At 39.9% G+C, this 13,249-nt stretch overlaps 1 protein-coding gene across 1 annotated transcript in view; it reads right to left on the bottom strand.

Moving 5' to 3' along the window:
• The window catches only part of LOC138740568 (kelch-like protein 4), a 110,348-nt gene extending 97,828 nt beyond the window's left edge, over positions 1–12,520 (bottom strand). Inside the window, exon 1 of the mRNA XM_069893418.1 lies at positions 11,984–12,520. Coding sequence (XP_069749519.1) covers positions 11,984–12,399 — 416 coding nt within the window. The 5' untranslated portion in view covers positions 12,400–12,520. The remainder of the gene's footprint in view (positions 1–11,983) is intronic.
• Positions 12,521–13,249: the final 729 nt, after the last annotated feature.

The raw sequence follows: 13,249 nt of genomic DNA, 5'->3' as shown, positions 1-13,249 counted from the left end.
AATTTTAAATTAACCAAGCTTATCTCATGTAGCACAGGCAAAGCTGCAGGGAGCTTCTTCCATCAAATGACAATGTCACCAGCATTTTATCTTGTTACAGTTGCAGCACCAAGTATTATTTCCAATTCAGTTTAGAATTAAAAAGGACAATGAACTCCGACTGAATAATATGATCTCAATTAACTGGAAACAGCGGGAAATTAAGTTTCATATTAAGCCAGTTCAATGGTTTGAAAAGTAATATAGCCTGCCCAATGATTTTTGTCAGGTCTACCTGATGCTAGGACTGCAGTGCTAACGAAATGTTGCTGACAACGTAAGCTCCATTCTGTGAAGCAATTGACTACTCTGAATAGTAATATATATTTATTGTGTGTGTGTGTGTGTGTGTGTGTGTGTGTGTGTGTGTGTGTGTGTGTGTGTGTGTGTGTGTGTGTGTGTGTTGTGTATTGTTTAACAATTTTGCTTGAAGCCTTTGAGAATGTAACAGGTTGAATAAAGGGGAAAGCGTAAACAAAGGAAATTTCTAGGACGTGATTATGATTATTGCATAAGATAATTAATCAAATTGGGGGGGGGGGGTAACAGGTTAACAGGGATAGAGGAATGGCGAACTAACAGAAACAGAGAGCTTGGATAAATGACCATTGTTTGGATTGGCAATCAATAATTGCTTGGATTCCAGAGGATCGGTTGTGGGGCTCAATTATTGACAATCTATATTTTTAACTAAGTTGAAAGGACTAAATGCACTGCAGCCAAATTAACTGCAAAGGGATATAATTGGTGAGTAAGTATGCTGAAAGTTGGAGGATGGAGCACAACGTCTCTCCTTGCTGCTCATATCCACTATGAATAGATGCACTTTTGTTCCTCCATTTTATGACAGGAAATCACTTATTTGCATAACAATAGACAAATCTGTGACCCACACTACCTACATTAAAAAATATAATTTGCACATGGGTAGGCATGGAGGGGAATAAGTGGTCAATGCAAAGAGTATCGAACGTTACAAATTCTAGTGATAAAGGCAGAACAGAGGAAGTTCAGCAGATTGATTCCAAAAATGAGGGGATTTGTTTATCGGCCAACATCAGTAGTGTTATCGATGAATTGAAGTGAAGGATCTAGTTGTAAAAGGATGAACAGAGTCCCAGATCCCTCAGTTTGGTCATATGCTTTGTTGGTATGATGTTGAATGTCAAACTGTAGTCAATGAACACCAGTTTGTCGCAAGTGTTCTTGTGGTCCACGTGATCTGACGCAGAGTGGGGTGGGGGGTGGAGGTGGGGGGTGTCAGCAAAGATGGTATCTTCCATAGACCTGTTTTGAAAACAGGTGAATTGAAGTGAGTCCAGGATTATGGAAGATTCATTAAATGTTTGATGCCATTGTATGACATGCAGCATTAAAGTAGATGAAAAATTAAGTATCGTCCATCTTGATCCTTGAATTTTTTTTTGTCACACAAGTGCAGTGTCTGTGTTCAATCTAACTTGAGTGGGAAAAAAAACAAAACAAGTACATGAAAACAAATGTTCATCTTTTGTCAGAGAAGTGGCTGATTTCCATGGTTCTTTTGGTGCGTTACATGGTTTTACTGTATCCACCAGATACAGTACAAATGTGGGTAACTTGAAACACTGGCCTGCAGAATGTCCTGATTAACCCTTTATACTGTTCTTGTTCCTTATTAATGGTAGGTGATTTGAGCTACTTGTCAAAGGCATCTTTCCCATAATTGAACAATCCATCACCATGTTGATCAATGTCTCCAATGTTTAATGAATTAGGATCATAGTGTCAAAGCCAGATTGGTTCACATGACAGTTGACTGCTGCACAGATGATGTACAGCATATAAATTCCATTTTTGTGAACTGATAAGAAGCTTGATCCTATTGTTCTCACACTAAGAGCAAGACTCTGCTCCTCTCCATAGAATTGGGGTTTGTTGCTATGTGCCACTTCTTCTGACAAGTGTAGTACTTACACTGCTTAAAAGAAAAATTGCTTGGTGAGTGACTGCCTGAACAGCTACAATGGTGATTTGTGCCACTTTGATTCATAAAAACCTGCTCTTGTTAATAAACCAAAGCAATGGAATTGTCCTTTGGCTGTTGCATTTTGGTCTTTCTTAACTGCCATGTCCATGGATTTCACAGTCTGAGACGTTGAGTTAAATTCATGGATTTTTGTGCTTACAAACTTTAAATGATCCTTTTGGAGTGCAATCCAAAAACGCTCCAATTTTAAAAGCTTCTATCCCTTGAGAGGTCAATGAGCATTGCTCATGATTTCTCTAAGCTTATGATTGCATGTGTTGACTCTGTGTTGCTTGGCCATCTCAGATGACTGTGAAATGTTCATTCATTCCTTGAACGACGTCTGCAAATAAGATGTCTGTAGCTGTCAGAGTAGGGAGTGGGTGTGCAACTACTTCAGTCTCTTTCTGTAACTAATATCACTTTCTTCAATTTCCTTTTCTTAGCAGTCGATACCTGCAGGCTTTTAGCATTGACTTCCAAAACTCAAAAACATCACTGGTTTTAAAAAAAACCATCTCCATTCTCTCCACATACAATGTGAATGATTCACATTTCTCATTGTCCACCCCCAGGCTCCTGTGACAGAATTGTTCTATTATTAATCTTTAAGTTAAAATTATGCATATTTCTTAGAAGAGACTGTTAGGGTGAATAGGGAAAGACAATTATACACACACAGAAACCATTTTGAGAGATGAAGTGTCTGCTCCTTTATTGTTCGGTTGAAGCTGCATAAACAATCACAAGAGTCAGAAGTGATTCTACATTGAAATTAAAGATAATGGTGTTTGCTGAGAGAGGCATCTGTTCACCAAGCAGTAGACAGAAAGGAGACATCTGCCGTGACTTATACTTTTGAAGTGGTAAGGAGAAAATGCAATTTTAAACAGAAGCCAGTGGTGATGACATATCACGTGATTATGGCAGCAGGAAGGCATCTTTAATATTGCACCAGTTGCGTCTGAATTCAGAAATGAGAGAGGTACTGTTGTGTTGTGTTCTCCTTGTCATGGGAGGTACGCAGAATTAGTGGTTTTGAAGAGAAAGAAGGTAGTTCTATCGCATCCATTTTTAAAATGGTCATTTAATATAACCCTTGCCTGGGCTTGTGAATTCATCGTGTAAAATACAAGAGAGGAGGATTTCAGGAAAATCATTTGTATGAAGAAACATTTCTCTGAAAACAACTCTACAAGAAGTCATGAGTTTTGAGAAGTCTGATGTCCTGGTGTCACACCTACTTCATAATTACTTTCGAACAACAGTAAAAAAAATTCTGAGTTTCAACCCAAAAGATTTCTGAGACTGAACTTTAAAACTTGGCTTTTCACAATCATGCCTAAACTGTAAAGGTTTGGCACATTTCCCACACATATACACATACACATATACATTTGTGCATAGTGGGGTTAAGTGAAAGTAAGAAGTGTTACGTTATTAATTATGTTAATAATTATAAATAATTGTTTTTTTTAAATACCATTGTATGGGTGAATTTCTATTGCTGCTGATCTAGGTTGTCTTCTTTTCTTTGGCTTGGCTTCGCGGACGAAGATTTATGGAGGGGTAATGTCCACGTCAGCTGCAGGCTCGTTTGTGGCTGACAAGTCCGATGCGGGACAGGCAGGCACGGTTGCAGCGGTTGCAAGGGAAAATTGGTGGGTTGGGGTTGGGTGTTGGGTTTTTCCTCCTTTGTCTTCTGTCAGTGAGGTGGGCTCTGCAGTCTTCTTCAAAGGAGGTTGCTGCCTGCCGAACTGAGGCGCCAAGATGCACGGTTTGAGGCGTTATCAGCCCACTGGCAGTGGTCAATGTGGCAGGCACCAAGAGCTTTCTTGAGGCAGTCCTTGTACCTCTTCTTTGGTGTACCTCTGTCTCAGTGGCCAGTGGAGAGCTCGCCATATAACACGATCTTGGGAAGGCGATGGTCCTCCATTCTGGAGACGTGACCTACCCAGCGCAGTTTGATCTTCAGCAGCGTGGATTCGATCTAGGTTGTAACATGCCGTTAAAGCTTGTTTTGAGCTTGAGCTGCCATTTCTTTCACTTTCAGCCAAATGGTGTTCTTGCACTCAGGACTTTAAAATGGGCTAAGTGTGTTTCCAAAACTGTTCTCAGCTTGGTGCATTATTTAAAGACCCGCATTATCTTCCTTGCTTTATTTTCACTTGTTGTCAGTGCAGGTTAAAGAGCTATTCCTGATGCACCACACTCAAAAGCATTTCCCTGCATAAGATGTATTTAACAAGTCAGCAGTTGGAAGATTGAGCCTTAAATGCCCATTTTCTGTCACCTTTTTGTCACCGTAAAATTTTCACAGGGAGCACAAAGTACATGATGTTTTTTAAAGACGCAACTATTTTTTTAAAAAAGCTTTTCTGATCCTTGCCATCCATTACAATGCAGCTAAAATGGATATTGTTGGAGTGAGGAAGTATTAATCATATCAACACCCAAAGAGCCTCACACAGGAAAGCTTAATTCAACTCTCCACACAAAGCGCTTACATCATATTTATGTCTATGGGCATACAATCTGTGATGCGATTACTGTGTCCTCTGATTACATCACTTATTTGTCATAGAAATGACAGATACTGTATCTTTCTGGAATTTCCACATTTATGTTCAAGGGAAATGATGGGGTTTTATTGCACATTAGGACATCTTCTAAGATACAGCATTGATATATGTGCAAGGTATTTCAAAATGACAAAGATTTCATATTGGTTTCACCTGATATGTATTCTGACTGTATTCTGACTTGCAACAGAGTGATCCTTACCTTACCAAATAGATGAGATGAGAGGAAAGAGATGCATTAGAAGCTTATTCAAGCTGTAGCTTCGCTTCAAGGCTCAGTAATAAAAAGAAATATTCATTTATACATCATCAATTACATAAGTTGTTGCATTTTTAATTTAGATGTTGATCATCTTGTCCCACAAAACTATGATACTATCTGGAGATGAAAACAAAATACTGGAAAAAATCTGTCTTGAATAACTGAACATGGCCTCTTTAAAAATTTGAACAATATTCCCTGAAGAACACATTCAAACCCACGCTGCCGCAAGCCCCACATTAAGATACCTGTGGCATTAAATCTTTCCAGCCGTACCTAATGAAGCATTATTTATCTGTTAGCAAGTTCTTTACACTACAATATTTATTCTGAAAAAGGCCTCCTAGATTGATCTGAATGTAACCGTTCTGATGATACAGAACATTATTTATCTTACTTAAAGTGTTCCAAATAGCTATTTATTTTTCTCTGCTTTAACATGTCTAAAATGACTTAACTCCTTGCATATACTTCTGATTTGGCTTCTCGTAAATTATTGGTCTCTTTGTTGCCCTGAGACTTGACTTTCATTGTCCAGCTTTTACAAACCTCAACTGAATAAAAATCCTGCTGCAAACAATGAGAAACTGAAGGGAATCAACTGCAGGTGGAGAAATGGACATTCAGGTGAGAACCCTTCTTCATTTCTATATCATCTCGCCTCTATCCTGGCTGAAGAGGTGACAGGTATGTCGAGAGGAGGAAGCTACACTCATTGTCTCTGTTTTTAAGTCCTGCATGGCCTTGCCCACAGTGAGCATTTGCAATCTTCATATTTGCAAGATCTTTTGGATGATCTTAAAGTCATTCCACAAATTTAGCACTCATCCCATCAGGTGTCAGCCCTTAAGCACTGAAATTTCCTAGTCTATATCTCCTTTAAAATGGTCTTCACATCCTGCTTCTTTTGACTAAGATTTCTTTGATCAAAACACAATCTGCTGGAGGAAATCAGTTGGTCAAGCAGAATCAGCAAGAGAAGAAAATTTGTCAATTTTTTTGTGGCTGGAACCCTTCATTAAGACTGAGAGTACAAAGAGAAGATTGCTTATACAATGAGGGAGAGACTGGCAGGAGCATCTGGCCTAACATCTGGATTGCTTCATTTTAACTTGTGATCAGTAACACTCAAGTGATAATGTTAGGATATTTATTTAAATTAAAGATAGGAAATAATTGCTAGTTATTGATGGAACAGCTTTTATACAATATTTCATCCTCATTACACTGTGCTCAACTGTTCAAAATAAATAGCGTTAAACTGTGAGCATACCTCATTTGGGTGAAAAACTGTATTATATTTGAAAAAAATATAATCATCCAAGATGATGCTGCAGTTGCTTGATGAGAGTAAAGTTTACACACCTCCATATTTCACCCACCTTATCATTAGTATTCACATTTTGTTCCATTTGATTACAAGACATTTTGGCTTGTGGGTGCTGTGATTACGATCAGTGTGGGTGGAAAGTATTTGTTGGGTTGAAATTGGCATACCTTTGCCATTTTCCCATTTGAAATAAAACTTTCAGCCCTGATCACTTTTTTGTTAATAAAGAATCAAATGTTCTCCCACTGTGTACAATCAAAGCTGTGATCTCAGAGAGCCTAGACTGCAGACTTCTTGCTCTAAAACAGAATAACAGGTTAAAGAAGCTATTTGCTTTCTCCATCTGACCCAGACTTGGCTGCAAAATCAAAATTTCTCCCTTCATCTCTTGTTATAACTTAAAACAATTTAGAGGCCAAAAAGAAGAAATGCTTCATGAAAAGCATCAGGTTAGTTCATGCTGATTTTGCCAAATGCATAATCTGTGCATTGACTCTGCTATTGAACTTCACAGTGGGTGCAGACTTGTTGGGTTTCTCAGCATCGAGTTGTGTGGGACAAATGCATCTCAGGCCTTGTTCCTGGCTTCAGGGTGCATGCCCCCACTTATATCACAGAGCGTTCTTGGGCAAAGGGAAAGTAAATTAATTCATTTTTAAAATGGTTTGGTTTGATGTTTTAATTATTGACAAGAGTTTTTCACTTTTAGTTAAATTAAAGGTTTTTTTTTTGTTTTGTAAAATATGAATATTAAAGGCACTTTAAAGTTCTTGAAGTCAATGACAAATTTTAAGGTCAAAGTCCTGCCCTAAACTTCACGTGTACAATGATGCAATGAAATGCTCAGTTTGCACACCACCCAGGCAGTCTGCAGAAATACCAGCTGTCAGTGGCATCGAGCGCATTTCAGAATGAGTATCCTCACTAGACTAGAAGGCCCAGTGATGAATGAGTATAGAAGCCAGCAAGAAAGGTCAAACACATCTAGACAGGTTTAGTGGAGGCAAAAATAGACCATGGACAATGCATCCTCATTGATATAAGTGATGACCTACCCTGGACTCACAACACCTCCTCTTTATTTGGGAAGGTGCAGCAATGCCTACACTTCCTAAGGAGGATAAGGAAGATAAGGCAATGGCCTCCCACCCCTTCCCCACTTATTAACAGCCTTTTACAGGAGCATAGTTGAGAGAGTTGTGTCTGGCTGCATCATTGTGTGATATGGTAAGTATCACACCGGAAGTCAATACAGCGGATCATTAAAACTACCAAAAGGATCTCCCTTTCCTCCATAAATGACATTTACTGGGAACATTGTCTAAATAGGGCTCAAGGAATTAGAGAAGACCCTTTCCATCCAGTGTGCAGTATCTTTAAAAACACATAGTAAATGCTGGAGGAACTCAGTCTGTCCATAGGATGAAAAGATATATTACCAATGTTTCTGGCCTGAGCCCTACTTTGAGGTATAAGCAAAAGGTGTGTAGGCATCTTAATTAAGGACAAGAGTACAGCATCTTTAACCAACTATCATCAAGAAGAAGAAGAAACAGGAGCATCAAAATCTAGACGGCCAGGCTGAGGAATAGCTTCTTCCCACAAAATGTGAGACTCATAAACAGTATCCTATAACCATGTAAATCATCTCAAATATTTATATAGATTATTTATATGATCATTAATTACCATGTATTGTTTTATGTGTGCATCATGGTCTGGAGAGGTGCTGTTTCATTGGGTTGTATAAATACAATCAGATAATAAATTTGAACTTGAACTTGATGAGGTGAGCCAGCATGACGTGGCCCAATAGCCCCATTTGCTAACAGAGTCAAGAATGGTTTATTATTACTGAAGAATGGAATGTCTTCATTTTCCTACAATTGCATCATTAAGATGAGCAAATTGCCTTCTGTGATTCAAACAATGAGAGCCCATTAGCCCCATACTGTATCTGCAGTGAGTTCCATTTCAGCATTAACCATTCAGACAACTGCCTGGTCTAGGACTACTTCCGAAAAGTTTCATTCACAGAATTTCATAATTGATTGATTGCTTGCTGTTTTAAAAAGGGGACAGTGTGAGGCAAAGAGGCTGTCACAGATGCAAAAGGGATGGAGCAGTGTCGCAATGGTGGAACCAAAGTAAGGAACTAGATATATAAATTGGAAACTGTTTATCTCATGATCAAAAGAAAATCACCCAATTGTTATTTCTTGCTTTGTAATTGAGCATTTTACATTTTCTTATGGGGTAAAAGCAGCAGAATTCATTATGTGAGAACCTCGCTCAACTACTCCCTGAAATCAATTGTTTGTATCATGGAAACTTATGTTTTTTAACTATCTTATTTTAATTTTGTGCTTAAACAAGTATCAAGAATTAACCATTACAGATACATAAAATAAAACGGAAAAAAAAATCATTGATACAGGTTGTCCATGTTTCCAACTAATCCCATCCCTTCTCCTACCCCAATTCAGTCCCCAAGATAGAAGAAGGAAGGTAGAAAATAGAAAAGAAAGAAAGAGAAAGTAAATTTTTAAAAAAAATCATGAAAGAGAAAGGAGCTTTTAGGATCTGGAATCCAGTCCAGAAAGTCTAGCTCAGTGGTTCTCAACCTTTTTCTTTCCACTCACATTCCACTTTAAGTAATCCCTATTCCATCGGTGCTCTATGATTAGCAAGGGGTTGTTTAAGGTGGTACGCGAGTAGGAAGGGATGGTTGAGAATCACTGCTCTAGACCCAATTGTTACTGAAATATTTTGCTTGAGAAAAATTGCCATTGGCCATTTCCTTTGGAGCTATGAAACCGTGCACATAGCGAGTCAATTAAGTACGATTAAAACAGTGATTTTTAAACTTTTTCTTTCCACCCACATACCACCTTAAGCCATCCCTTACTAATCACAAAGCAGCTATGGCATAGGGAATACTTAACGTGGTATGTGAGTGGAAATACAAAAGGTTGAGAAACACTGGTCTAGCTCTTTTTCTTATCTGGATCTCAAATACGGGAAAGAACAGGGACAGAAAGACTCCAACTTCTGAATATAAAAATTGGTAGTAATGCTGGAGGATTCAACAAGAGAAGAAAGGTATGAGTAGGGCAGGGTGGTAGACCCAGAGGTTCTTTATTATTTGTTAACCAGAAAAGTATCCAGTGATGTTCATTGCAACCATAAGAAAACAAGAAAATCTGCAAATGCTGAGGTCAAGTGCAGTAAACAAATGTGCTGGAGAAACTAAGCAGTTCATGCAGTATCCATATGAAGTAAAAGGCAGCCGGTGATTCAGGCCTGAGCCCTTCATTGCATCTTTTGTATACTGTACTGAAACAATTTTACATTTTTTTAATTACGTCAGCATTAATAGTTTATAAATGTTCCCACTTCAGTGTGCTATGTTAAAATCATATCCCCCAAAATTAAAAGATGCTTGTGTAGGGGCAAAGTAACAATGAATATGCTGCAGGATCTCAGCTGAAAAATTGAGTCAGGCACAAGGCCTGAGTTAGTATTTTACGCTTCTCCTCATGAGGTAAGAATGGAATTGGGCTTAGCCCAGCTTGACAAGGAGTAGTGAGGGAGAAAGGTGGGTGCAGGTCTGAGGACTGTGATTGGAAGGAGGTTTATAATTGGTCCAATCAGAGAGGAAAAGGAATTGAGCTGAGGTGGTCCAGTAGAAATCATGAACTGCAGATCAGAGAGAGGTAAAAACCAGTAATCAGTGGGAATATAAAAATCAGGCATCATGGAAGACCAATGATTGGGTGGGAGAGTTGGTGGGGTGGAGAGGTGATGGAGGAAGAGTAGAGATGGGAACAACAGTCAGTGGACATGGTCAGTTGTCCTCACTTGTCAGGAAGGCGCATCGCCAACTACACTTCCTGAAAGACTGAAGTGGGCAAGGCGACTGGTCACCATTATCTCAGCCTTCCGTAGGAGTTCTTTCGAGAGCATCCTGGCCGGCTGCATTACAGTGTGGTACATTGCTGCAGAGAAATTGATCAAAGGTCAATCCACAGGTCCAGAAGTGGAGCAGGGAGGATTGCTGGAGTCTCCCTCCTCCCCCACTCCCCCCTCCATCACTGTGATCTACAAGGATCCTTGTCTGAAGAGGGCACATAAAATCATTGAGGACCACTTCCACCCTCCACGCAGCATCATTCAGCTGCTCCTGTCGGGAAAGATATACAGTCATATCAGAGCCAGCACCATTAGGCTGAGAAACAGCTTCTTCCCACGGGCACTGAGAATGCTGAACGACCAAAGAACTGCTCACATTAACCTTCTAAATGTTGCATATTCATGAAGCAAATTTTATTTATTTATATAGATGAATATTTGTCCTGCATATGAAAAGAGACGAGTCAGTCACTCAACAGGTAGGAAGATTATTACATTCTAGGATGGATGGAGGAGGTGACTGACCCACAAAGAGGCTCCTGCTTGGGGCTGCGGGAACCAATTGCCAGCAAGACCACCAGGTAAGTGAAAGAGTCTCATGCTTGGGGGTTGCAGGAAGTGATTGCCCACACAACCACCAGGCAAACACACTACTCAAACTGAGAAGCACTCCCAGCACTGCACTGCAAATTGCACTGGCAGGTGCCCTCCAAGTAAAGCTGAAGCAGCCTTAACAATCTTTGATACAAATCACAGATAATGAAATTAACCCTGAGCACCCTCTAAATGAGGATATTGCCTTCCAAACCTACCTAGAAATATTTTTGCAATTTTTAAGGTACTAAGTGTTTTTTTGTCATCGTTTTCCTGTCCAAACCTTACCCTGACTGTGGGTGTTGTTCTCCTTCTCTATTTCCTTGAATAATGTTTTAATAATTTATAACAACTGTGTGCCCTTCAGCCACTGCCATTACGCCAACAGCAGGCTGCAGCAACTCCTGCTTCTCTTTGGGTGCCTGTTCTCTGCACCCTTCTCATGCCAGAGTCCATTAACTGGGAATTCAGAATCAGAGCACAAACTAACCAACCACCAATTCCAGAATGCTCGTTGCCCCTTCTCAACTCACACAGGTTATGACGTGCAGCTCGTTGGTAAGGATGGTGACTGAAATTATGTGCAAATCACAACTCAAAAAGTCTGCGCCAGGTTTCATGCTCCACGTGCATTTTTCTCACCTTATTTCATCTCACCTTCTGCTTCCGTCCTCCATCTAATATTTATCCCCCTTCCCTTTCCATATTATTTATATCAGCCACTCCACGTGGCACTGAGCCCTACACTCTCACAGTTAGTTTGTAATGGACTGGATATTTGGAGTGGAGCCAAGATGTTACAGGTTTTGGGGCATTCAAATCAGGAACTTTCGCTCCCATAAACAAGGGAGGAAAAAGACAAAATAAAGCTTTCCAAGATGCTAGTTTTAAATATATCCCTGAATAAATTATTTATGGGTTCTGCTGACATATGTCGGAGGCAGCATAAATGGTTGATATGAAACTCTTATCAGCCTATGGAGTTGCAGTGCATTCTCGCACGTTTTACTAAGGTGTGAAAAGCATGTGATTGCAGACAAATTATCCATAGGAAATTAGATTCCTTCACCAGAATATGTAATAATGTATAATGTATCAGTCTATCTGCAATAAACAGAACACAAGGAAAATCTGAGAGCTTTGCTGCAAATACAAGGCATAATCATTCCATGTAATTGATTTATTCGCTAAAAATTTTGTAAACAATATTAAGCTTTCTTCACTGCTGTTAATATATCCTCACTGCAGATTCCTACCTCTCTGCAGACTCTTCTGTGAAATGAGCACTGTTTGATTCCAATGTTTCTTTGTTTTCTTTTTCTTCTTCTTTGACTGACTCCTCTTGGGTAGGGATTTTAGAGAGCCCTTCGTTCTCTGGTGTGCGTGGAACTGTATTTTGCTGGTGACATGGCTGACTGGTCGATCTGTTGTAAATTGGTCCTGGCACAGGGGCCAGCAAACTGCTTAGGGGGCTGCTGTTTTTCCTGAGCCCACTTCTGTCCCGAGAGTGGCTTTTCAACCTGTTCTGACCCATGCCACGGTGCTCAAATCCCTCCTGCTGGAGACAGGCAGTGTTTCCAGAAGAGCCTTGCGAGGGGTGGCTGAACCATTTCCACCTCAGTCTCAGAATTTGCTTCATGTCAAACTCCTTCCTCCCGGATACGGACATCATTATCCAAGAGAATTTTAAACTTGTAGATGGAAGCTAGCTTCTTTTAATTCCTGCTGCACAACTCTCCACCGAATCCTCTGTGTCGAAACCAAAAAAAACAAACCTTTCTTGTCTGAGCAGTACACAGTACTGCGAGCATTCACAGCAAATACTAAGCTGCTGCTAACTGTGTAGGTGGGATACCATACTGACAGGATGATGAGGTCAGCCCTTAAACGAGTAAATCAGATTAACACAGGAAGACAGCGACCAAAACTCTAAACAGCAGCTGGTTTTGCATACAGCTGAATACAGACTTACTACCACTGTCCTTTCCTTAGCAAAATCCCCTCTGTTTTTCGGAAATGTGAGCTGTAATATAAGATCCAAGAAAGCGTGCAATGAGGTACTGAGCTTGTGTTTCCTGAGAGAAGTAAAAGCAGCCAGTTTATATTGCCATTCCCTTTCCCACATGACACTCACATTCCCTCACTCAAAGAGTCGACAACAAAGCATATTTTCAGTCTGGTTTTAATAGTCCCTTGACTTGCTTTGTCACTTTCCTTACTGGAAAGAGGGTCAAAAGGCGAGTGTCAAGCCCTGCCACACACTAAACAACAGTTCAAAGTGGTGAGAGAGAATTGTCCAAGTCAATTACGTTGTTTTATGGTGTGATTAAATTTGGGAAAAGGCTGTTTAAATCTCACAGAAGTGTCATTGATCTAGCACAGTTTCTCCACATGATGTATGATGCGATGGGATCACTGAATGCCAGTGTTTGCTTTAAATATTTAAAAATAGCTGAAGATGTACTACCTCCCAAAGCAGAAAATCACTTTTGATTCATGGCTTCTTTGGTATTTCGTCAGCA

This window comes from Narcine bancroftii, chromosome 8 (assembly GCF_036971445.1).
Source record: "Narcine bancroftii isolate sNarBan1 chromosome 8, sNarBan1.hap1, whole genome shotgun sequence".
NCBI lineage: Eukaryota > Metazoa > Chordata > Chondrichthyes > Torpediniformes > Narcinidae > Narcine > Narcine bancroftii.
The sequence above is the reverse complement of the archived record's forward strand: the minus strand, read 5'-3'. Positions and strand labels throughout refer to the sequence as shown.